The following is a 21,619-nucleotide window of genomic DNA, read 5'->3' as shown; positions in this document are numbered from 1 at the left end:
TGCTGTTTGGGCTAGTGAGAAAGAAATAGAGAATTAATGGGTGGGTGTGATTGGTGGGTAGTGTCAGCTGACTGCTCGTACCCTGTGACAACAATCCTTGCTGGTATTAAAAGGAACACTATAGTCACCCAGACCACTTCAGCTCAATGAAGTGGTCTGGGTGCCAGGTCCCCCAGGTTTTAACCTTTCAGATGTAAACATAGCAGTTTCGGAGAAACTGCTATGTTTACATTGCAGGGTTAATACAGCCTTTAGTGGCTGTCTTTCTGACAGTCGGTAGGGGCGCTTCTGAGACACTGGATGCGAAAATCGCATTCAGCGTGCAGAACTTCCATAGGAAAGCATTAAGAAATTGCCGCGCATGCATCTCGACTCGGGAGCCGACATCTGAGTGGCTGAGGGAGCAGTAACCTTCCTGCAGTTCCTTGCACTTCGTTTAGTGACATGACGTTACTCCGGCCCCGGCATCACTACAGAGAGCGTGCAGCGGAGCATAGAGAAACTGCAGGAAGATTAGAGAGGAGACACACTGGACGCCAGGGAAAGATCCACTCAGTTCTCCCAAAGGTAGGGAGGCTGGGTGGATTTAAAGAAAAATATTAATTTGTTAGTGTGTGAGAAAATGTGTGTGTGTGTGTATCTCAGTCAGAAAGTGTGTGCCTGTCAGTGTATGTCTGTCAGAATGTCTGTGTGTCTGTCAGTGTATTTCTGTCAGAATGTCTGTGTATATCTGTCAGAATGTGTGTGTCTGTCAGTGAGTGTCTGTTTAGATACCTGCCGCCTCTGATCGCATGAGAAAGGTGTTTTTACAAACCTTTTTCCCGACGCCGTGCCAGTTTAGTTGTGGCTGGACCTGCCTCAATGGCTGAGATTATCAATGACAAGACAAGCTTACTGATGCACACACAAGCTTACTACAGACAAGCTCACTGATACACACACAAGCTTACTACAGATAAGCTCACTACAGACAACCTCACTGACACACACAAGTTCACTCACTAGCAGGCACATACACATGCAAGATCACTCTGTCATGCTAAATTTTGGAAACCTTCTAAACAAAAGCACACACAAAGCTCCATAACCGCTACAGCTCACGGATGTGGTTATGTTGCCAGGAGTGCCCTGGTGGCCCCCTCCCACCTTCCCAACTGTGAAATTAGTCAAATCATGTACAGTTACATCCTAACCATAAGGACAACTAAACCATAAATCCCCCTGATCTCTTAGTAATGGAAAGGGATTGTATATGGTATCTAAACCACCCCTTCTTTGTCATAAGGATTACGCTAAGTAGAAACATAGAATGTGACGGCAGATAAGAAACATTCGGCCTGGCCCATCTAGTCTGCCCAACTAGTAGGAGTGATTTATCAGTGTCGCTGAATAGTTCCATCTAAATTTCAGCGCAATCTATTCCATCTGTCGGATCCTTCCTCTGTTGCTTTTCGTGCTCTAATTGTAGGTTTTGAATGTCTTTTTTCACTAACGCAATGGATTTATGAATATGTCCACCTGTTTCTGAAAGTAAAGTGCTATTATGTTTTCACCACTAGAAGTTTCGTGGTCTTCTAAATTATACATTTCTTCAAAAGCTGATGGAATACTGTATTGAAAACAAAACCGGTTAACAAACATCTCCCAATAGGTCTTCAGTTCCGATACAGCCTCAACAAGTGCTTCCTTCAAAGCATACTTGGACTTTAGCTGTTAAACTGAATTTTAGAGAATTAAAATCCGATTTTATAAAATCGACATAGAAATTGCAGATTTCTAAATGTTCTCCAACTTCAATCATATTTGCTGGCTGGCTATGTTGTTGTCTATATTAGGCCAAACCGAGTTCACTACAGTTCAGAGAGTAGGGAATACATCCAAGTAGGTTTTTCCTAAATGTTTCCTTTCAAATTCCAAATGAGTTAATACAGCAGCTAGCTTGGTGATCCTCCTGCTCTCACTAGTGTTTGTATTTTTACATTTTATTATGTTTACTTACAATATCTTCATATTTTGTTACAGAAACTCTCACTGAGGGGAGTTGGAGTCTGGTGGTTTATTGGTTCTTTGTTTGAGCAGTGGCAGTAATGCCAGTTACATATTATTATTCAGTATTCCTTTTTATACATGGACAGATCACAGTGTGTAAGATGAACCCCCTCCCTCCCCCACGTGCTGCCCCTGGCCGCCGCCATGACAGTGTCGGTGGGGGCGGCTGACGTCACGGCGGAGTGGGCGTGTCGGCGCGGGCTCGCACTGCGCATGCTCGGTCCAGGAACACGTGGCTGCGAACTGAGCGGAGACATGGCGGCGGCAGCGGGCGGCCTGCACGAGCTGCTCCCCCCTCCCTGCGCCTTCTCCCCGCCCGGCCAGGGGCTGCTGGCTCTCTCCGGGCAGGACGGTACCATCCGGGTGTGGGACACGCAGGGCGGCGGGCTCAGGCGGGAGTACGTACCGTCAGCCCATCTCAGCGCGACCTGTACCTGCTTGGCCTGGGCCCCGGGCCGGACTGACAAGGTGAGACCCGGGGGGGGCTGATAATGTAATATGGGGGGGCCCCGGGGGAGAATATATAATATGGGGGGAGGTGAATATATAATATGGGGGGCCCCTGGCCGGACTGACAAGGTGAGAACCGGGGGGGGCTGATAATATAATATGGGGGGCCCCGGGGGAGAATATATAATATGGGGGGAGGTGAATATATAATATGGGGGGCCCCGGGCCGGACTGACAAGGTGAGAACCGGGGGGGGCTGATAATATAATATGGGGGGCCCCGGGGGAGAATATATAATATGGGGGGAGGTGAATATATAATATGGGGGGCCCCTGGCCGGACTGACAAGGTGAGACCCGGGGGGGGGGGGGATATATAATATTAGCGGGCTGACAATATGGGGGGCCTGGGGGAGAGCTCGTGGGCCTGATTGGGGAGGGGGTTATTGCATATTACGGGGTGCTCTGGGAGGCAGTGGGATTATGTAATATGGGGCCGCATGCTGGTACCAGAGGGCTATAGCGCCAGCACTGGCCGCAGCGCAGTGAATCCGAGTTTAGGGGGTTCTGGGAGAATATAAAGCGTTATCCTTACTGCACTCATTAGGACAGCAGAGCTGGGCATTACTGACTGCCCGCAGGGCCCCTTACCCCCGTGTGCCAGATCAGGGCCCCTTACCCCCGTGTGCCAGATCAGGGCCCCTTACCCCCGTGTGCCAGATCAGGGCCCCTTACCCCCGTGTGCCAGATCAGGGCCCCTTACCCCCGTGTGCCAGATCAGGGCCCCTTACCCCCGTGTGCCAGATCAGGGCCCCTTACCCCCGTGTGCCAGATCAGGGCCCCTTACCCCCGTGTGCCAGATCAGGGCCCCTTACCCCCGTGTGCCAGATCAGGGCCCCTTACCCCCGTGTGCCAGATCAGGGCCCCTTACCCCCGTGTGCCAGATCAGGGCCCCTTACCTTGTACCATGTGCTTCTTCACACGGCAGGCCCTGATCATATACCATGTGCTGCTCTCCCGTGTGCATTACACATCAGGGCCTCTGCACATGCTGTGTATATTATACCATGTCCCCAGACCATATACTATGTACTGCTAGCCCAGGGTATTCCACATCAGGGCCTCTGCACATACTGTGTATAATATACCATGTCCCCTGACGATATACTATGTACTGCTAGCCCAGGGTATTCCACATCAGGGCCTCTGCACATGCTGTGTGTATTATAACATGTCCCCTGACCATATACTATGTACTGCTAGCCCAGGGTATTCCACACCAGGGCCTCTGCACATACTATGTATAATATACCATGTCCCCTGACGATATACTATGTACTGCTAGCCCAGGGAATTCCACACCAGGGCCTCTGCACATGCTGTGTATATTATACCATGTCCCCAGACCATATACTATGTACTGCTAGCCCAGGGCATTCCACACCAGGGTCTCTGCACATACTGTGTATAATATACCATGTCCCCTGACGATATACTATGTACTGCTAGCCCAGGGAATTCCACACCAGGGCCTCTGCACATGCTGTGTATACTATACCATGTCCCCTGACCATATACTATGTACTGCTAGCCCAGGGCATTCCACACCAGGGCCTCTGCACATACTATGTATAATATACCATGTCCCCTGACGATATACTATGTACTGCTAGCCCAGGGAATTCCACACCAGGGCCTCTGCACATGCTGTGTATACTATACCATGTCCCCTGACCATATACTATGTACTGCTAGCCCAGGGCATTCCACACCAGGGTCTCTGCACATGCTGTGTATACTATACCATGTGCTGCAGGTCCAGGGTATTTCAGATCAGACCTCTCTCTGACCATATACTATGCTGCTGGCCCAGTACGGTATCTAATCATTATATACCATGTGTAACTGGAACATGTGGCTCTGACTGCTATCCCCTCCCATTGGTTTCTATGCTGGATCTGGATATTTTGTAACCTCATCAGTTAATTTAACAAGATACTATTTATCCTGTTACATGATACTGAATTGAAAAGTAAGTCACTGGAGCGGTGATAAAGTCCAGGAAACTAAGTTTTATTGTGAGCAAGGATTGCCACTATAGCACTCATGGTATTAAAATCTGTTTTATTGTGCAAAAATCCTGTTCCCCCTAATTCACATATTTGTGTTAAAACACTAGATCAGAGAGAGACGATAATATTTGGTTATTCTGCAACTATACCTTATCCCGATGGCAAAGCATCATGGGGATTCTAAAATGCTTAATTTCCCTCCGTGTTAGTCTGTAGCGTGTCTCTGTCGAATAACATTTCGTTGTAGCTGTAACCCTGACTGGGTACCTCCGTTGATAGATGCTCCTAGCGCTTCCTGAGGACTCCAAGCACTGCAGCAGACACCATAACCACCGTAGACTCCTCCAGAGAGCAAAACCGGAACCGGCTGTTACCAGAGCTTAGCAGTGATTCAGCAAGGGAGTATGACAAGCATAGCAATCCCTTGTAGCAGATTCCCCCAATAAGAGACAGCACTCCAAATTGAGGGTGAAGTAGAACTCAGGTTTAATGACACACGCTCTTTTATGCAATTCTCCCCTGCAAGGGAGACGCCCACATACAATTATACATTATCCAATCACACAATGGTTACATCCCCCAGATTCCCTCCCCTTAGCCTGAGAGGTAACCCAATTATATGTACAATTTAAACATACTTTTTACCCAACTTTCATAACTCTTAAATTATACATCCAATATTAATAACCGTTACATCCGTCCAGCCGTTCGGGAGATAGTTATAAGTCACTTTTGACCGACCGCAGGCGCATTTTCATGCCCAAAACAGTTCCATGGATTTGGGCTGTGCGGTCGGTCTATTTTACACCGAGAAAACAATTAAGTCCCATTCGAATCTTCGAACGGGACTTAGTCTCCAGCCGCGATGTCGAAGAAGGTCCGGGTCAGCGGTGTTCGTGCAATTGGGTAGCCGCAAACAGTTCCATAGATTTGGCTGCACACACCGCTGACCGCGTTCGACTAAGTTAAAATGGCCGCTGCCACATGTTCGTTTATTGAATGGCGACGACTTGGCACTTCGACTGCATTCGAAGTGCCAGTTTAAAAGTTGTAACACTGCTCCCAAGTATTTAAAGGGCCAGGAACAGCATACAAAAATCCATTGTGCCCAAATATACTTCTTAAAGGGTTAACACACTCCAGGGCCAAAGTCGCAGGGCAGGAGGCTAGCAACCTGGCTTCTCCAGTTCACAGTGGCGATGTTGGTTCTGCCACAGTAGCCCTTTTACGTAATGCGTGCAGTGCTGCAGAACATGTTGGTGCTATAGAAGGATTTGTCTTTCCCTTCACACAGGCAGCAGAAACAGTCTGTTAATCAGCAGATTTTGTTGATTTTATGGAGTTTCAAAATGTGAGCTCTCTCTCCCTCTCACTTTTAGTTACTAACATTTTCACATTTATATTTATAAATTCACCTACCTTTGTTCTTATGTTGCCAAACAAGGACTTGTACTGTGCAAGTATCCCAGAATGGGTCCTATGGATTGAGGTAATGCACTCGTAGCAGGAGGCGCATGTAATTAATGCTACAAAAACAGGCGAATTGTTATCACCGTGCACCAATCTTACCCACGTCTTCACTGTGTGTGAGCCCGCTATATGGATGTCATTTAATGTGAGATCGGCGGACATGGCTGCACACATCCTATGAATGTTTGCCAAATCCTCCTGGAAGAACAAAGGTTCAGAGCAGTGAGCCACGTGCTCGCATTTATTTAGGAAATGTGACGGGCAATATATTTCTTAATTAGACGTGTACAAGGGCTGCACTGCTTGGGCAATAAAGGCATTCCATCAATGCCGGACTCTCTCTAGAGATTCATTGGGATAATATATCTCTATGGGGAGTTGTAATGATGTAATGACGATCTCAGTGGGGGACCAGCACAGCGAGGGTTTAAAAGTAAGTTTAAAAAAATAAACATTTGAGAGGAGAGGGTTTAATCTAAATATCCGCTCGTTTATTCTAAAGGTAAATACCGTTTCCATTTCTTACGCTAGATTGCTCCTTTAACGGTGTTTCACTCAAGTTATTGAAAGGACACTGTAGGCACTGTATCTGCGTCCTCTCATTAAAGTGGCTATAGTGTCTGGAGTCCCTTGGTGCCGTTCTATCATTCGGCATTAGTTTTTAATGTTTTAATGCTAAGCAAGTCCCCCTTGGGCGAACAAGGAAGTGTTAGCCTGAGCAGCAGTGGGTGGCTGTGATTGGCTGAGACTAGTGTCAGCTGACTGATTTCAGCCTATCACAGCACCCAAAAATCACAAGCACTTTAATCTTTATTAGACAGATAACCACACACATAAAGTGAAACAAAATCAAATAGTTTACAATGTTATGAATTGAATATAGAAGAGTGTAGCTATCAGAGTAAATATGCAACAAACTATGGGAATACAATAAGATAAAAGGTTAAGGCAGGGCACACGATGACCATACATATCAAAAGCAGACTTTGTACAGTTGTATAAAATGATTACGTTCTGTGCGTTTGTGTTTTTTAATAATTATTTTCTTTTTATTAGGAAAGCCATCAGAAGAAGAAAAGGAAAGGGGAAGCTGTGGAACAAGATGAACAATATGATCTTCTCGCCATTGGCACAGCGACCGGGACGATTTTATTATACAATATAGTTAAAGGAGAACTGCAGAGCAAACTGGTGAGTCACAAGGCTGGAGATTGTCGTATTGATATTGTTTTATGGACACTTTGAAGTATGTATAAAGTACGTGTCTGCCTGGATCACTTCAAAGCTGCTTCCTTTCCCTGATATCGCTAACCTGGGAATACATACCATTCCACTGATCGCATGTGAACGAGAACCTTGTGGAAGTTACATTTTGCACCCTGAGCACAGCGAGCGGCTGAAACTGCTTTATTTGCGCTTTGCCAAACTTTGGATTGTTGAAGATTTTCCAAATTATTTATTTTTTTGCTTAAATGGACCTTGAAGAGTAACTGCTCCTAAATCAATGAATATCATTTATCAATAAGAACTGTTAAGGTGATACCAACTCTCCAGGATGCCAGTGCCTCCATGAGCGGAGATCTGTGGGTTCTACGCTAATCTAATGGCGTTGTCCTGCGTGAGCAGCATTGTCAAGAATTAATTCCCAAATCAAGACATGCCTCTGCAGTGACACCAGCAAGCTGGTCAGAACACATTGACATCTCCTTCTCCGGTCTTATATTCCTTAGAAAACGTGAGGCATGCCTGCCTGAGGAATCACAGCAGCTACAGTGCACTCTGTGTAGTTACATTGATGGAGAACAGTAGCGCCACCTGTTGGGTGATTCTCCTGCTGTCATTTTTGTTGTGTGCACTATGACACTTTAATTTCGATTTCCCATTTTTTCAGCTCAAACTATATTATTGTTTCTCCTTTTTGTCCAGGTTGGGGGTCATGAAAGCAGAGTAAACTGTATCCGGTGGAATCGGGGAAACGGTAGCTTGTATAGTTGTTCAGAAGACAAACACATTGTGGAATGGAACACACAGACCTGCAAAGTAAAATGGTAAGTCACGCCATTGGAACTTTTCCTACTATGGGTTTTGTTTATATTCTTTTACAAAAGCCATCGAGGATCATACATTTTAAAAATGCATTATTATTATTTTGGTTTGACCTTAAGATGTTTCCTATGTCCTACCATCAAAACATGTTTATTAGTGCTAGCATGGTGAAAATCCATGTTAAAATACCAAATAAAGGCATTTCCGAACAAACATATACTTTTTTAAAACCTTGTTATTGCTAAGATTCTCATTAAAGCCACACTGTTACTTGTAGGGTCTCTGCATTTTTTATTTTATTTTGCAATGTCGTTTGGTCCCGTGGGTGGGGGCGACCAAGATAGAAACTCTTAACCCTGTTCGTTTTCACAAAGTGGTGTTTTTAGAATTTGAATCTGTATATCCTGGCTTGTTATGATGATGCAGAGTGTGGTTTCATTTCTTACTGATAAGCAATGAAGTTAATTTTCTCTTGGCTGTCTGAACAAGCTCCAGAATGTGTCAGGAAGGTTCAGTTTTGCTTTTAGACGTTAGAGTTCCTGGTGTTAATGGGACCTTTCATAACTTTGTCGTTTCAGCAAATGGAAAGGGGACAGTGGGAGCGTCAGCAGTTTGTGCCTCAGTCCAGACGGCAAGATGCTGCTCTCAGCTGGAAGAACCATCAAACTCTGGAACCTGGACACCAAAGAAGTCTACAGGGTATAAAAATGACTTCTAGTACATCCCAAAATGTGTCACTTGTTTCCATGTTTAATGGTAGACCGTAGGGGGGCTTGTTAAACTCTTATAATTGTATGTGTTCAGTATTATTTATATAGCGCCATCAGATTCCATAGTGTTGTACAATGTATTCAAACTGTTACGAAAAGCAAATCTATATCAAAAGTATGGGGTTGTGGCAAGACCGAGCATTTATAGAAAAATGAAGTGGCGTTTTTAGAATTTAGTCTGTATATCCTGGCTTGTTATGATGATGCAGAGTGTGGTTTCATTTCTTACTGATAAGCAATGAAGTTAATTTTCTCTTGGCTGTCTGAACAAGCTCCAGTTGAATAGTTTTCATCACTAGAATTAGTGCCTGGGGGTAGTGGTACCCATACACTATATAACAAAGCCTTGATGTTTCCCTCAGGCCCATATAGCATTAGTGGAAAATACACAAACTTGGTTCTTAAAGGGACAAGCCAGACCCCTCAAGCACTTTAGCTGTTTATAGCATGTCCCCTATTTCATTTTTAAAAAGTGCAGTTTTCAGTCGAAATAGGCACTTTCATAGATTAACCTTGTTATATCCCCCTTGCTGGTCAGACAGCATGTCCTGTTACTTCCTGGGTATTTATCTCAGAGGCAGCTATTGTCCACAGCACCCTCCTTGCAAAGACTTCTAATTGAGCTGCATTGGGAAATCTGTGATTCGACAGCCACAGAAATTCTGGCCTGGAGAAGAAGTGGAGGGCTTACAGTGCACACGTTTTTTTCTTGGGGTATATCTACTACATACTGATCTTATATTTGGGAGGTGGACTGTCCCTTTAAACCCTTTCATCTTAATTCAGCATTAAATGCATATCTGACATTATTGGTATTTCTATAGCGCGAACTAATTCTGCAGCGCTTTACAATATTATGAAAGGGGGAAAATTACAATAAATGAGACAATTACACAGGAACAATGGGTAGATGAGGGCCCTGCTCAAACCAGCTTACAGTCTAGATTAGGTGGGGGTACAAATACACAACAGGGCAGCAAGTGTGACAGCCATTAAAGGGACACTATATAGTCACCTGAACAACTTAAGCTTAATTAAGCAGTTTTGGTGTATAGAACATGCCCCTGCAGCCTCACTGCTCAATCCTCTGCCATTTAGGAGTTAAATCCCTTTGTTTATGAACCCTAGTCACACCTCCCTGCATGTGACTTGCACAGCCTTCCATAAACACTTCCTGTAAAGAGAGCCCTATTTAGGCTTCCTTTATTGCAAGTTCTGTTTAATTAAGATTTTCTTATCCCCTGCTATGTTAATAGCTTGCTAGACCCTCCTGTATGTGATTAAAGTTCAATTTAGAGATTGAGATACAATTATTTAAGGTGAATTACATCTGTTTGAAAGTGAAACCAGTTTTGTTTTTTTCATGCAGGCTCTGTCAATCATAGCCAGGGGAGGTGTGGCTAGGGCTGCATAAACAGAAACAAAGTGATTTAACTCCTAAATGACAGTGAATTGAGCAGTGAAATTGCAGGGGAATGATCTATACACTAAAACTGCTTTATTTAGCTAAAGTAATTTAGGTGACTATAGTGTTCCTTTAAACAAGATGGTAAAGTAGCAGAGTTGGAGGTGAGAGTGAAGTATGGCTCTTTAGGAGAGCAATAGACAGATTTGGATAAATATATATATATATATATATATATATATATATATATATATATATATATATATATATATGTGTTACTCTGTGAGTCCATAAGCATTCCGGAACAGATGTGTTTTGCGGGACTTGTTAAACAGTTAAAGACTAGGGGAGAGTCTGATGGAGGCAGGCATGCTGACCCAAAGAAAAGGAGCCGCCCGCAAGAGCGAGTTAGCAGTAAGGGTGTGAACAGCGGAGAGGCAGAGAAGGGGCATATCTATAAATCAGGGAAGAAATGTAAGAGGGGCTAGAGTTGGTTAGAGCTTTATAGGTAAGGGTTAGTATATTGACCCCTAAAGGATAGAGGAAGCCAGCGTAAGGATCGACAGAGGGGCGAGGTAAGGGATGAGTGACAGGTGTGAAAGATCAGCATTCATTACCAACAGTAGCGGGGCAGTTCGGATTTTGGGGAGACCAACTAGGAGAGAATTACAGTAATCCCTGCAACAGATTACCAGACCATGAACAACCTCCTTGGCATGCTGACCATTCCTGAACTTGCATTTGTTATTTTACCATGTTTTGTGACACGGCTAATTTTCCTAATAGTTATGTTTTTGTTGTTTTAGCAATTTACTGGCCATTCATCTGCAGTCATGTCCTTGATGTTTGTGACCACACCATCGTCCAGCGATTCTCCGTCACATGACACGACCGGATTATATTTCCTGTCTGGTGCAATGTATGACCGGTTGATCAGCGTATGGTGAGTAGCAGGGGAATATGGGTAGCAACTTCCGATCACACAACCTTAATGGGTGGTTGCAAATCATTGAAGTATTGCGTTCTAAAGTTTGATAAAGAGAGCTAATTTTAATCTGGGGATCTACCTGGTCTCTAGACGCACACCAGCTGAGTCCCAGGGCACTTTGGTAAGATCTGTGATTGGAAATTCTATTATATGATTCTACAGTGATGTTAGCATTGCTGTGCCCACCCACCTCACGTTTTGCATTGATCGCTTCGTAAATCTCCTGGCTCATGGTGTGCTTATACCTTTTATTACTGGCTTGTTGTGATGATGCAGAGTGTGGTTTAAATTTTCTCTGAAAAGAAATGAAGCTATTTTTCTCTTGGCTGTCTGAACAAGCCTTGGATCAGGACTCTGTAATAAATATAGTATTGTACAGAATATGCAGCGTCTCAATGAACTCCTTTAAAGTGGCTTTGTCATATTTTTGCATCAACCCCATCAGCAATGTAGTCTCGCACATGCGAGGTCTAAGGGCATTAGGCTCCACATTTTGTCAATCATAAAAAAATAAAAAAATAAACAAAATACACAAGACTTTACCAAGTCCCGAATTTTCCTTAGTATATCAAATCACAAATGAGTCTCTATGAGCATGTCGAACAGATTTTATCTTTATGAAATGCTATTATTGGGGGGGCCGCATTGATGAAGTCTGTTTAATCTCTAAAACATGAACTACATGAAATGCCTTGTGACCCCAGTTTTAGACCAGTTTCCTGTATGCCGCAGGTTCTCTGTGAGTCGGTCTAAATAGAAAGCTTTTGGGATGCAGCAGGGTATAAGCTTGAGGTGGGGAGAAGGGACCTCCTTTTTAAATCTCTGTACAGTCCAGGTAATTATTATTTGAATATTTTTAAGTTGCTATTAAATCTGTATATTTGGAGATTAACTTTAGTCAGACTGGCCTGGTATTTGTGAGCATTCTCAGCATTTAACTCCCAAGTTTTCCATAAATATATAATCTTATGGAATTACATTTTACTGCATTTTCAAAGTAACCCGATGAAATAAGATAGAATAGGGTCTGCTGGTCTTCTGTGCCGGCAGATTGTCATTCTACAGAGCTCAGCAGTACAGGCAGTTAGGAAAGAATCCCAGGGAAGCAGGCCGTGATTAACATAACTTGTCAGATACTAATCCAAACAATATCATTATCAAAGTATGCAGCCTGGCCTCCTGTATTGGATTAGGCTGCTATCCGTGCCTTCGCAGGTAGCGACCTTCCTTTATCATTTCTTGCGCTATACCATTGTTAGGAGTGAGACCTTTAATGAAGTAAACGGGTTTGTGTTGTTTTTTTTCAGGCACGTTAAGACTGGGAAAAAGGAGAAAAGTGCAGCCATGTCCTTCACGCTGACAGAAAGTCCTGTGTGTGTGGACCTCACTCCTTCAAGGAGCAAAGAGGAGGTAAATTGGGAGCGCTTATCATTATTCAAAGACCTGCCAAGTGTCTCACTTTGGTATAATGTGCATCCAATGGCGCAGTGTGATTTAATTGGCCATAAACCGGCTTTTTGGTCACCTGATGTCCTGTCTGCTCTTGGCTACATTTTAATTTCCCCAGTACCGCATGAGCTCTGTGTTGTACCCTCTCATAGTGCTTTGCTATCGGCCTTCTCACGGCTACTGTCTTGTATGGTCCCTGCTTGTGGAGTTAGCAATACTGTGTTGGTGCATCTACCCATGGTATGTTATCAATTGCCCTACCACATGCTCCTTGGTGTGTCCTGTGGAATGTTGGCATCCTTTCTAAAAGTGTAGCAATTGGCAAAAGCGTTCTGTTTCCATGGTGATTGTTCCACTTGTAGAATGTTCTAAATAAAGCAGAATTCACAGCTGATCCAAGTCATTTGCTTTTATTTAATAAATTTTTTTTTATTTTTATTTTTCTTGCAGCCACTGAAGTTGTCAGTCGTATGCAGAGATGGCCAGCTCCATTTATTTGAACATGTTTTGAATGGGTACGTTATCACGCTTTGTGGCATTTTAGAACTTATTATCTCTTCCACCGCTCTCCCTCCTGCAAACATTTCTAGTGACAGAAATCAGCTGTTAATCAAAATCCGTAGCCAGAATTTACTGGGCTGGTCCCTCGTATTTGGCTATATAATCTACTATTTTGGCAAATAATTTGGAATGTTACTGGTGACACAGATCTACACTACGTTTTTTTTATTAGGCAACAATTCTGTTGTATTCACATAACTGTGTTGTACAGTTAGATCAGAACAATGCATGTCTGTCTTTCACATATTTTAACATTTACCCAGGGCTGGCATCTAATAATTACTTTGTACAGTAAGATTTCTGGAGATTAACCGGATACACAAATACGGTATGTTAACAATCAAACGCTTTCTTCTCCTAGAAACCACAGTAAGCCATTCACACCAACGTGTACGATACAGATTGCGAGTTCTGGAAATGATAAGGATGCAACTCCAAAGCCTGTTCCCATCCATGCTGCCAAGTTCCTGCCAGACAGACAATCCATCCTGCTCTATTACGGGAACACGATACAGCCAGTCATTGAAAAACTGGTAAGAGGTTTGATTCAGTTTTCTTTATCCTCAGCTACGACTTGCATTGTTTGAATCTAACACTGTTTATCAGTATTGCGTATCATTCAAAATAAATTATGTGGACTACATCTCCACTGATGCTTTGTTAGCATTATCTCTGCCAGAGCATTATAGGATATGTAGTCAACAACATCAGGGGTGTAAAAGTTGTCTAACCCTGGACTTGAGATGCAGGGAGGCCCCCGGATCTGGGTGAACAGAGTATAAAACAAACTGATTTTTCTCGTTTCAGTGCTATGCAATGTGACACCGTGTGTCTTTTCCACGTGTAATGTCCTGGGGGGGGGGGGGGGGGGGGGTTTGATTTAAGGTGTGCAGTGATGATATCCAGAGAATGGTTTCGCAAATTGCTGAATTTTAGTGACGAGTAAATCTCTTGGCTGTCTGAGCGCACTTTAACTAAATCTACCTTGACTTCATTATTAACTCTAAACGTTTTGTCTGTTTGAGTAACTGCTCTGTAACGGTGACAAGCAAGAACTTAATTGCTTGGTCTGTTCACCTTGTTACTAGCAGATTGTCTTTTTAAGCCTGTGTTTCTATTTTGCTCTTTAAGGTATTGAAGACAGATGAGCCTCACATATGCCTTATCAGGGATATCCAGAAGGCCGTATCTCTTCGAAAAGACTTACCAGTTACAAAAGTAAGTTCCTGACCACCTTTATTTCTAGATTCTTCAGCTCAATTTATATCATTACAGAATTCTAAATATCTGAATAGCGGTCTCTAGCTTTGAAATGTAAGCTGTTAAATATGAGTTTCAAAGTGTAGAATGTCCGTCGGGTTCTCAAACAATAGCTGGCTTGTCTGGAGCTTGTAACGTCCTGAGGTTTGATTTAAGGTGTTCTGTGATGATATCAAGAGAATGGTTTCGCAAATTGCTGAAATTTTGTGATGCGTTAATCTCTTGGCTGTCTGAGCGCACTCTCTGCTAGTGTAACGTCTGCTGAAAAATTCCTCTTATCTGAGATCAGGCGAGCGTATCTGCAACACCTTACGTGATCACGGTTTCCTTCTCCTGATGTATTCATCAAGAGTAACTTATTTTAGTGCTTGCGTTGCGTTTTTTCCTCCCCCGTTCCCCATAGGTTTAAACAATGCCATAGACCTGCAGTGTGCACAGGAAAATACATCAAATTTCACTTCCATTGCTGTGTAAATGTATAGATTAAAAGTGAGCGGGTAGATAATGGTAAAAATACTACAATGAACTTTTAGCGTTGTGCTTCACATGAGGATTCTCTGTGTTGCCTTATTTAGCGTATAGCTAATTATTGATTTTTAATGTACTTCACTTTTTATCTGGGTACATTGCATCAGTCTGGTCTAGAAATAAGACTAAAATTAGAGCGGACCTGATCACCTGGCAGTTTTTTATTGTTTCTTGATTGTTCCAGTCTATCGATCCACAGACTGATAATATTTATCCATTTACACGTGCTGCATGATTGCTTGGTTATGGGAGGCCTGAGTGTCTAGTTATTTGATATAAACATTTTACTTTTGATATCATTGCAGGTGAAAACTCCAGTCGTAAATTCCGACAGCAAAGTCTTGGTCCCAGGGATCCCTGGTCATAGCTCGATAGTACCGACTGCTGCTTCCATAACAAGGAAACAGGATGGCAAGAGGAAACCAGGAGACAAAGAGGTAAACCTTCCTTCTGTAAAGAGAAATGTCTAAAATAAAGGAGTCTAAATGTAAGATTTGCAAAATTAGGCCATTAGACAGCTTGTGGTTTTAAATTAATTAACCTGGTGAGCTTTTTGAGTTTGAGGCGATATTCAGCCCCTTTTCATTAACTTTTGGATAATTCTACAGCTGTTAATTGAACCTGATTTCTTGGCTGTCTGAGCAAGACTTGGACACCCCTCAACCCTGCGTGTGTTTCATGTTCCCTTAACATTTTGATTTACTTTTAGTATTTTTTTTATTGTTTTAACTTGTTATGGGGGGCAGGGCCGGACCGCTATGCTGTGTGGCTGCAAGAACAAACAGCTCCTGCAGTCTTTCAATTATTAAGATCACCACAGTGATTAACTTGCCTATGTGACCCCTGGAAACTGCGGCCCAAGTTGCAGAGCAGTACTGGTTTTGAGACTGAGCCTGAAAATTACCTCTCTGTCTCTGGGAGGGAGATCCTTGGTCCACGCGGCTGAGGCCTACTATGGCAGTGAGTGGGTGGACGGCTGCCGCTGCACTGCTATCCTGCCCAATTGCAGCAGATTGGATCCTCTGGCCTCTCCCTACTTAAAGGGACACTATAGTCACCTGAACAACTACAGCTTAATGTAGTTGTTCAGGTATGATCTATAGCTCCCTGCAGGCAATCTAATGTAAACACTGTATTTTCAGAGAAAATACAGTGTTTACATTGATTGATAGGGATACCTCCCAGTGGCCGTCACTCAGACGGCCACCAGAGGGACTTCCTATCATGCAGGGCCCTAAAAAGGCCCTGTACACGTCAGATGTATTATAATACGTCTGACGTGTGCAGGAGAGAGAAGGCACTGTGTGCGCGCCTTCTCTCTCCAGCCTGTCAGCAGAGGAGGGGGGCGGGCAAAGACCGCGAGCTGAGCTGTCAGTCAGCTCGCGCATGCGCGGTAGTGCGCTCAGGACTTCATAGAGTGGCATGAATGCCGCCCTCTGAAGTATGTGCGCATGTGCAGCGAATGGAAGCGTCTGATTGCTCCCTGCTCGCGCCGCCTATTTTGTCATTTTGACAAAATAGGGGGCGTGGCTTCAAGAGGCTCCCGGCGCTGGAACCAGGTGAGTAAAATACTCTGCCTGGCGAGTCCCTTTAAGAAATGTGTATTTCATAGCTCTCACTTTGGTGCGGGATCCCCTGGGTGGCGCATGTGGCGGCATGTTACTTAACTTCTTTTAACTCACTCTCCGTGCATAAGCCTCTACGAGTTACTAGTGTTTCGTTGTCAAGCCTAGCACTGTGGTAATTCTGTTTAACTAAAAAAAATGTGTGCGAGTTTATCCATATCTACATTGTTTACTAGCTGTTACTCCTTATTACTGAATTCACAATGTATGAGATTATATTCCAACTATGCTATGCACATCATAAATATAAAAAAAACCAACAACTTATGTTCTGAATTTTGTATCATACTGAGAAAATAAAGTAAGTTTAAATCTTACTAATCAGCCCAGCCTGATTATAATGAAGTATGGTTGAGGGCAGATGGAATCTGATGGCACATATTGGCATTTATCTCCTGATTTTTGCAACCTTAAACCTCTGTCCACCTGCAATACCAGTGTACATGATCTCCTCAGATTAACCCTGGCAGACCTGGACTGCTTCTGACAGGGGACAGAACTAATCTTGTGGACAGACTTTAAAATACAGTATATACCAGGTAACGAATGTGTCCTCCTAGTCAACAGGCCCAAACCGTGACAAACTGCAGTGTAGCGGCTTGTGTTGGCCAGTAATTTCTAGTGAGGCGAGTGTTGCTTACTTCAATATTCCAAGATCTGTTTGATAAATGTATCAGTGCTTTAGTGATTCATTGGGAACACCCACTGTTCCATGCTCCAAATATCTGTCTGGTGTCACGGTCCAGTGTCTCCTAACTCTAAGGTCTTGGTCTTTTGTTTTTTTTAGGCCACTATCGAGGATCGATTGGATGCCATGGACATTGACACATCCAAGCAGCAGAGTAAAGGTGGACTTCCACAGGCAGACAACTTTGCCGTTCTCCTGGTGCAAGGCTTGGAAAGTAATGACTCCGCCATCTTGAATGTAAGTATTTTTTTTGCGCAGTTCTATGCTAACTTGGTAATTTGTGTTTTCATTGGTTTTTGGTAGTGACCCATTTCTATTAACTTTAAGGTGTTCTGTGATGATATTAAGAGAATGGTTTCGCAAATTGCTGAAATTTTGTGATGCGTTAATCTCTTGGCTGTCTGAGCGCACTCTCTGCTAGTGTAATGTCTGCTGTAAAATTCCTCTTATCTGAGATCAGGCGAGCGTATCTGCAACACCTTACGTGATCACGGTTTCCTTCTCCTGATGTATTCATCAAGAGTAACTTGTTTTAGTGCTTGCTTTGCGTTTTTACCCCCCGTTCCCTATAGGTTTATATACACCCCCCCCGTACATGTATAGAGATAATGGTAAATAAACTGTTAGCGCTGTGCTTCACGTGGGATACTATTTGTATCCTATTCACATTGTCCCCTTACCGTACTGCTGTCTTGTTCTCTACAGAAAGTCTTCCCGTCCAAGAACGAGAACTTAATTCGAAAGACCGTGGCCAAGATTCCGGTTTATGCGGTTATTCCCCTCGTGAACGAGGTAAGATCCTTCGTTATTCTTCCCCTTTTCCCCTCTTATTTAGGTTGTCCCTTTTTTTACAGAATTTTCACAAATCCGTATTCTGTTTCACTTTAATCTCAACACTAACACAAAATGGATATAGCGACCCTTTTATTTAAATCCTTCTTACTAAAGATTCAATCAGTTGCTTAATCCCCTCTATATTCTCTTGAACTGTTTGTCTTTTTGTAAAATATCTTTGTAAATGTTTTTTTGAGCCAGTGAATATATTTCTTTTCCATTTTTTATTTTTAGATTACCAGAAGATTACAAGGGAACCCTACAAGGTAACAATGTTAAACTATTTCCCATATATCCTAAGAATCGTTAGACAATATTAACAAAGCCATGTAGATCTTGGATAGTGAGCAAGGCTGATTCTGTTAAACTAGACTGCTAGTTTAATATTCCAACTGGTGGGTCCTACATTGCACTTTCATTTGCACTGCTGGGAACTGGCAATAGTTGACAATGAAAGCTTGCATCTTTGTCCATTAGACAAATTCCTTTAATGTCTGTGTTCGTAAAGATTGCATCTTATTAGGGATTGCTTTTGAAGGTAAACACCCAATCTTGTTTATCCAAATGCCAAGTGGACTACAAAGCATGCTTTGCAAGCACTGGGTGGGCTTTTCACTGTAGGAAATCGCCTACAAACCATTTGCTGATCTGTAGTTTTATTCGGCGCTGTGTAATTCACTTTGGATATTTTCACTGACGTCCTATAACTTGCTGATCACTGTGTCTTTTTATCTCCAGTGCCCTACAGATGGTGAAATGGTTAAAAGCCGTGTTTGTTTCGCATGCTTCCTATCTCTCCACGGTGAGTAATTTACTCTGTTTTTCTTTGTGCTTGAAAATTTCTGCGCTGAATCATTTTTATTTCAAAAATGAAATTTGGCGAAACCACAAACTTTCTTTTAATGCATGCACATTGTGTTCCCATTATGATTTGTGACACCCAAGTAATCGATCTATATAACGTACAGCACTTTATCAGGTTGCTAATTTCTTTATGGCCGGGAGCAGTCAGTACTGCGCTAAAATGGCGTGAATCAGTCTGTCTAGGGTACATAGTGCTCTGTGAATTTCCATCACACCAGACCTAAGCATCATGTGAAATGTACTACATAATTATCTGAGGTGCCATGACTGGCTATAGCCGCTACAATTTATCAGCGTTTTACTTTCACTGACGGCATAGCTGCTGTCCCCTCGCACCGGGTGTAAAGAGTATTATTTACTTTGTGGCTGGCGATATTTATGTATAATTAATGGAATGCTTTGCTTCTCGACAGCTCCCTGATCTGGTTCCCCAACTTGGCACATTGTATCAGCTCATTGAGAGCAGAGTCAAAACCTTACAGAAACTGTCACGGCTTAACGGCAAGCTGTACCTGCTGGTCACACAGGTAAGTGATCCTGAGATCTGGTTATATTGAAAAGGGGAGAAGGTGGTACAATATTAATGCATTTTAAGGGATTACCAGGAATAAAACACTATATACAATGTTTGCGTTTTTGCTGCTCTTATATTCTAAGTACTTGCAATATTCCCTCCTCTCTAAATGCTCGTTTAATCCTCAGGTTGCTGCGTACGAGAAAGCTCAGCGCACTCATGTAAATCAAGAAGCGAAGCTGGTTTATGAAGAAGGTAAGCCGATACAATGAATTCCTGCTTTACTTTGAATAGTGCAATCCTTTCTTTCTAAGAATGATCTCTTTACTTCACGTTGTTGTGGTGCAGTTGGGAAGAAATCTCTTTTTTTTTTTTTTATAATTTACAGAATCTTCAGAAGAGGAGTCTGAAGAAGAGCTTATTGCAGAGCAAGAGTCGGATGTAAGTTTAAATTTTTACTGTTTATATTAAGGTGTGAAATATGACCGAGGTTTCGCAGTGACAGTTCAATAAAAGATGATTTGTCATCATGTACTTTGCTGGTACAGGGCAAAGGCAGTTGGATATATTTTAACATTTTAAACCAGAGAACTAGAAGATCATCCCCTTTTAAGTGATCAGTTAAACAACTTTTTATTATACCTCTGTGGAACCCTCTCCCCATCTCTTTCTGGTTTTTCTAGTAAAGGTACATTGGGTCGAATCTTCCTGAACGTTCCAACCTTTACAGTTTTTTTTCAATTCGTTAGGATGGTGTTAAAATGTTCCTGTTGAAAAATGCCTTACTGTAGTGGTTTTACATCTTGCTGTGTGCTCACTTTATGCATCTTGATCTAGGATAATTGGGAAGAAGAGGAGGGTGAGGATGATGATAATGCAGAATCCGGAGAAGAAGAGTCGGAGGATGACCAAGACATGAACGTTGATAAAGTAAATGGGGATTCTGACCAGGACCTGGATAATGAAAGCGAAGAGGAGTAGCTTTCAGCTTTTGGAAAACTATAGAATCCGGACCTCAGAACCACTTTATCGACGGAGACTAAGCTTCTCCAGGAGCCGGCCACATTTCAGCCTCCAGAATGTTAACTGTAAACTGCCTTTCTTAACTCCCCCCCCTGCGAGAGCCCAGTCCCATTCCACATTTCCCCCCCGTCTTTTGATTGAAGAGCCATGTTCTATCTGCGGACATATCATTTTGTGTTTGGAATAAATTGCCGCTACCATTGTAGGTATAAAAAAAAAAAAAAAAGTTGGTGTTATTTCAGGTTTTTGCTCTTTAACCACCGGCGTAAAAGATGGCGTTCATCACGTGACACTTGTACATTTAACTGGTATAGACCTGGCTGTCTGTACGAGATTTAAGATAATATACTTTCCCCTGAAGTGTAATTTTCAACTATTTCATTAAATAAGACTGCTGTTTTTTGGGGTAGGGCTGGACAAAAGGTTTGTGTAATGGTTCCTTTTTTTTTTTTTTTTTTTTAAATAAAAATGGGATATATGCAGCCACCTTGAATTTGATTGTCAAAATGCATTTGGATCCTTGCAAAAATGCAATTTAATTTTTTGTTCTATATATATATTTTTTTGAATACAGCAAATACTCCTATTATTGGCGGAGGCAAAGTGCCGACCAGTGTCTATAAACAAATATGTTTGGAAATTTTGTGCAGAGCATTTCTAACAGAGTCCGTGTATGATTTTTCTTTATTCATTAAACCTAGGATTGTTTAATTCTGGTCCCACTTATTTTTACACCTGGAATTGTTTTATTTTTTACGAAATTCCTAGTCTGAACAGATTTTTTTTCTTTTTTTAATTAAGCTTGTAAATACCAATTTTGCAGAAAAAAAAGCCAGTTTACTTTTTTGAGTGTAACCCAAAAACCATGTTTAAACAGACTTTTTTTGCGTTCGATTTTGCACGGCAGAAATGTGGTTACAGGTTGTTGTTTTTTTTTTGTTTTTTTAACTAAGAATAAAGATCTTTTCAGTTTGAGCTCTTTTTCTGAGAGCGGGCTGAGCGCTTTAACAATATAATGTACAGT

General features: G+C 42.5%; 1 protein-coding gene and 6 non-coding genes across 7 annotated transcripts; all 7 read left to right on the top strand.

The window, feature by feature from the left end:
* Positions 1–2,264: 2,264 nt before the first annotated feature.
* Positions 2,265–21,342, top strand: WDR43 (WD repeat domain 43). The gene is made up of 18 exons (XM_063444083.1): positions 2,265–2,517; positions 7,097–7,231; positions 7,967–8,088; positions 8,665–8,785; positions 11,068–11,204; positions 12,557–12,659; positions 13,149–13,213; positions 13,621–13,792; positions 14,391–14,477; positions 15,353–15,484; positions 17,460–17,597; positions 18,066–18,152; positions 18,429–18,460; positions 18,933–18,996; positions 19,472–19,585; positions 19,761–19,827; positions 19,961–20,013; positions 20,410–21,342. Exons 1-18 carry the CDS (start codon positions 2,305–2,307, stop codon positions 20,551–20,553), a joined length of 1,986 nt encoding a protein of 661 aa, XP_063300153.1. The 5' UTR covers positions 2,265–2,304; the 3' UTR covers positions 20,554–21,342.
* On the top strand, positions 8,496–8,574 carry LOC134593892 (small nucleolar RNA SNORD53/SNORD92). Its single transcript, XR_010090304.1, has one exon. It is a non-coding gene; the product is annotated as a small nucleolar RNA SNORD53/SNORD92 (small nucleolar RNA).
* Positions 9,049–9,127, top strand: LOC134593891 (small nucleolar RNA SNORD53/SNORD92). Its single transcript, XR_010090303.1, has one exon. It is a non-coding gene; the product is annotated as a small nucleolar RNA SNORD53/SNORD92 (small nucleolar RNA).
* Positions 11,509–11,587, top strand: LOC134593894 (small nucleolar RNA SNORD53/SNORD92). The gene has a single exon (XR_010090305.1). It is a non-coding gene; the product is annotated as a small nucleolar RNA SNORD53/SNORD92 (small nucleolar RNA).
* On the top strand, positions 14,147–14,226 carry LOC134593890 (small nucleolar RNA SNORD53/SNORD92). The gene has a single exon (XR_010090302.1). It is a non-coding gene; the product is annotated as a small nucleolar RNA SNORD53/SNORD92 (small nucleolar RNA).
* LOC134593895 (small nucleolar RNA SNORD53/SNORD92) lies at positions 14,678–14,757 on the top strand. The gene has a single exon (XR_010090306.1). It is a non-coding gene; the product is annotated as a small nucleolar RNA SNORD53/SNORD92 (small nucleolar RNA).
* LOC134593896 (small nucleolar RNA SNORD53/SNORD92) lies at positions 17,690–17,769 on the top strand. The gene has a single exon (XR_010090307.1). It is a non-coding gene; the product is annotated as a small nucleolar RNA SNORD53/SNORD92 (small nucleolar RNA).
* Positions 21,343–21,619: the final 277 nt, after the last annotated feature.

This window comes from Pelobates fuscus, chromosome 2 (genome assembly GCF_036172605.1).
Source record: "Pelobates fuscus isolate aPelFus1 chromosome 2, aPelFus1.pri, whole genome shotgun sequence".
In the NCBI taxonomy this organism is placed as follows: domain Eukaryota; kingdom Metazoa; phylum Chordata; class Amphibia; order Anura; family Pelobatidae; genus Pelobates; species Pelobates fuscus.
This window is presented reverse-complemented; position numbering and strand designations above follow the sequence as displayed.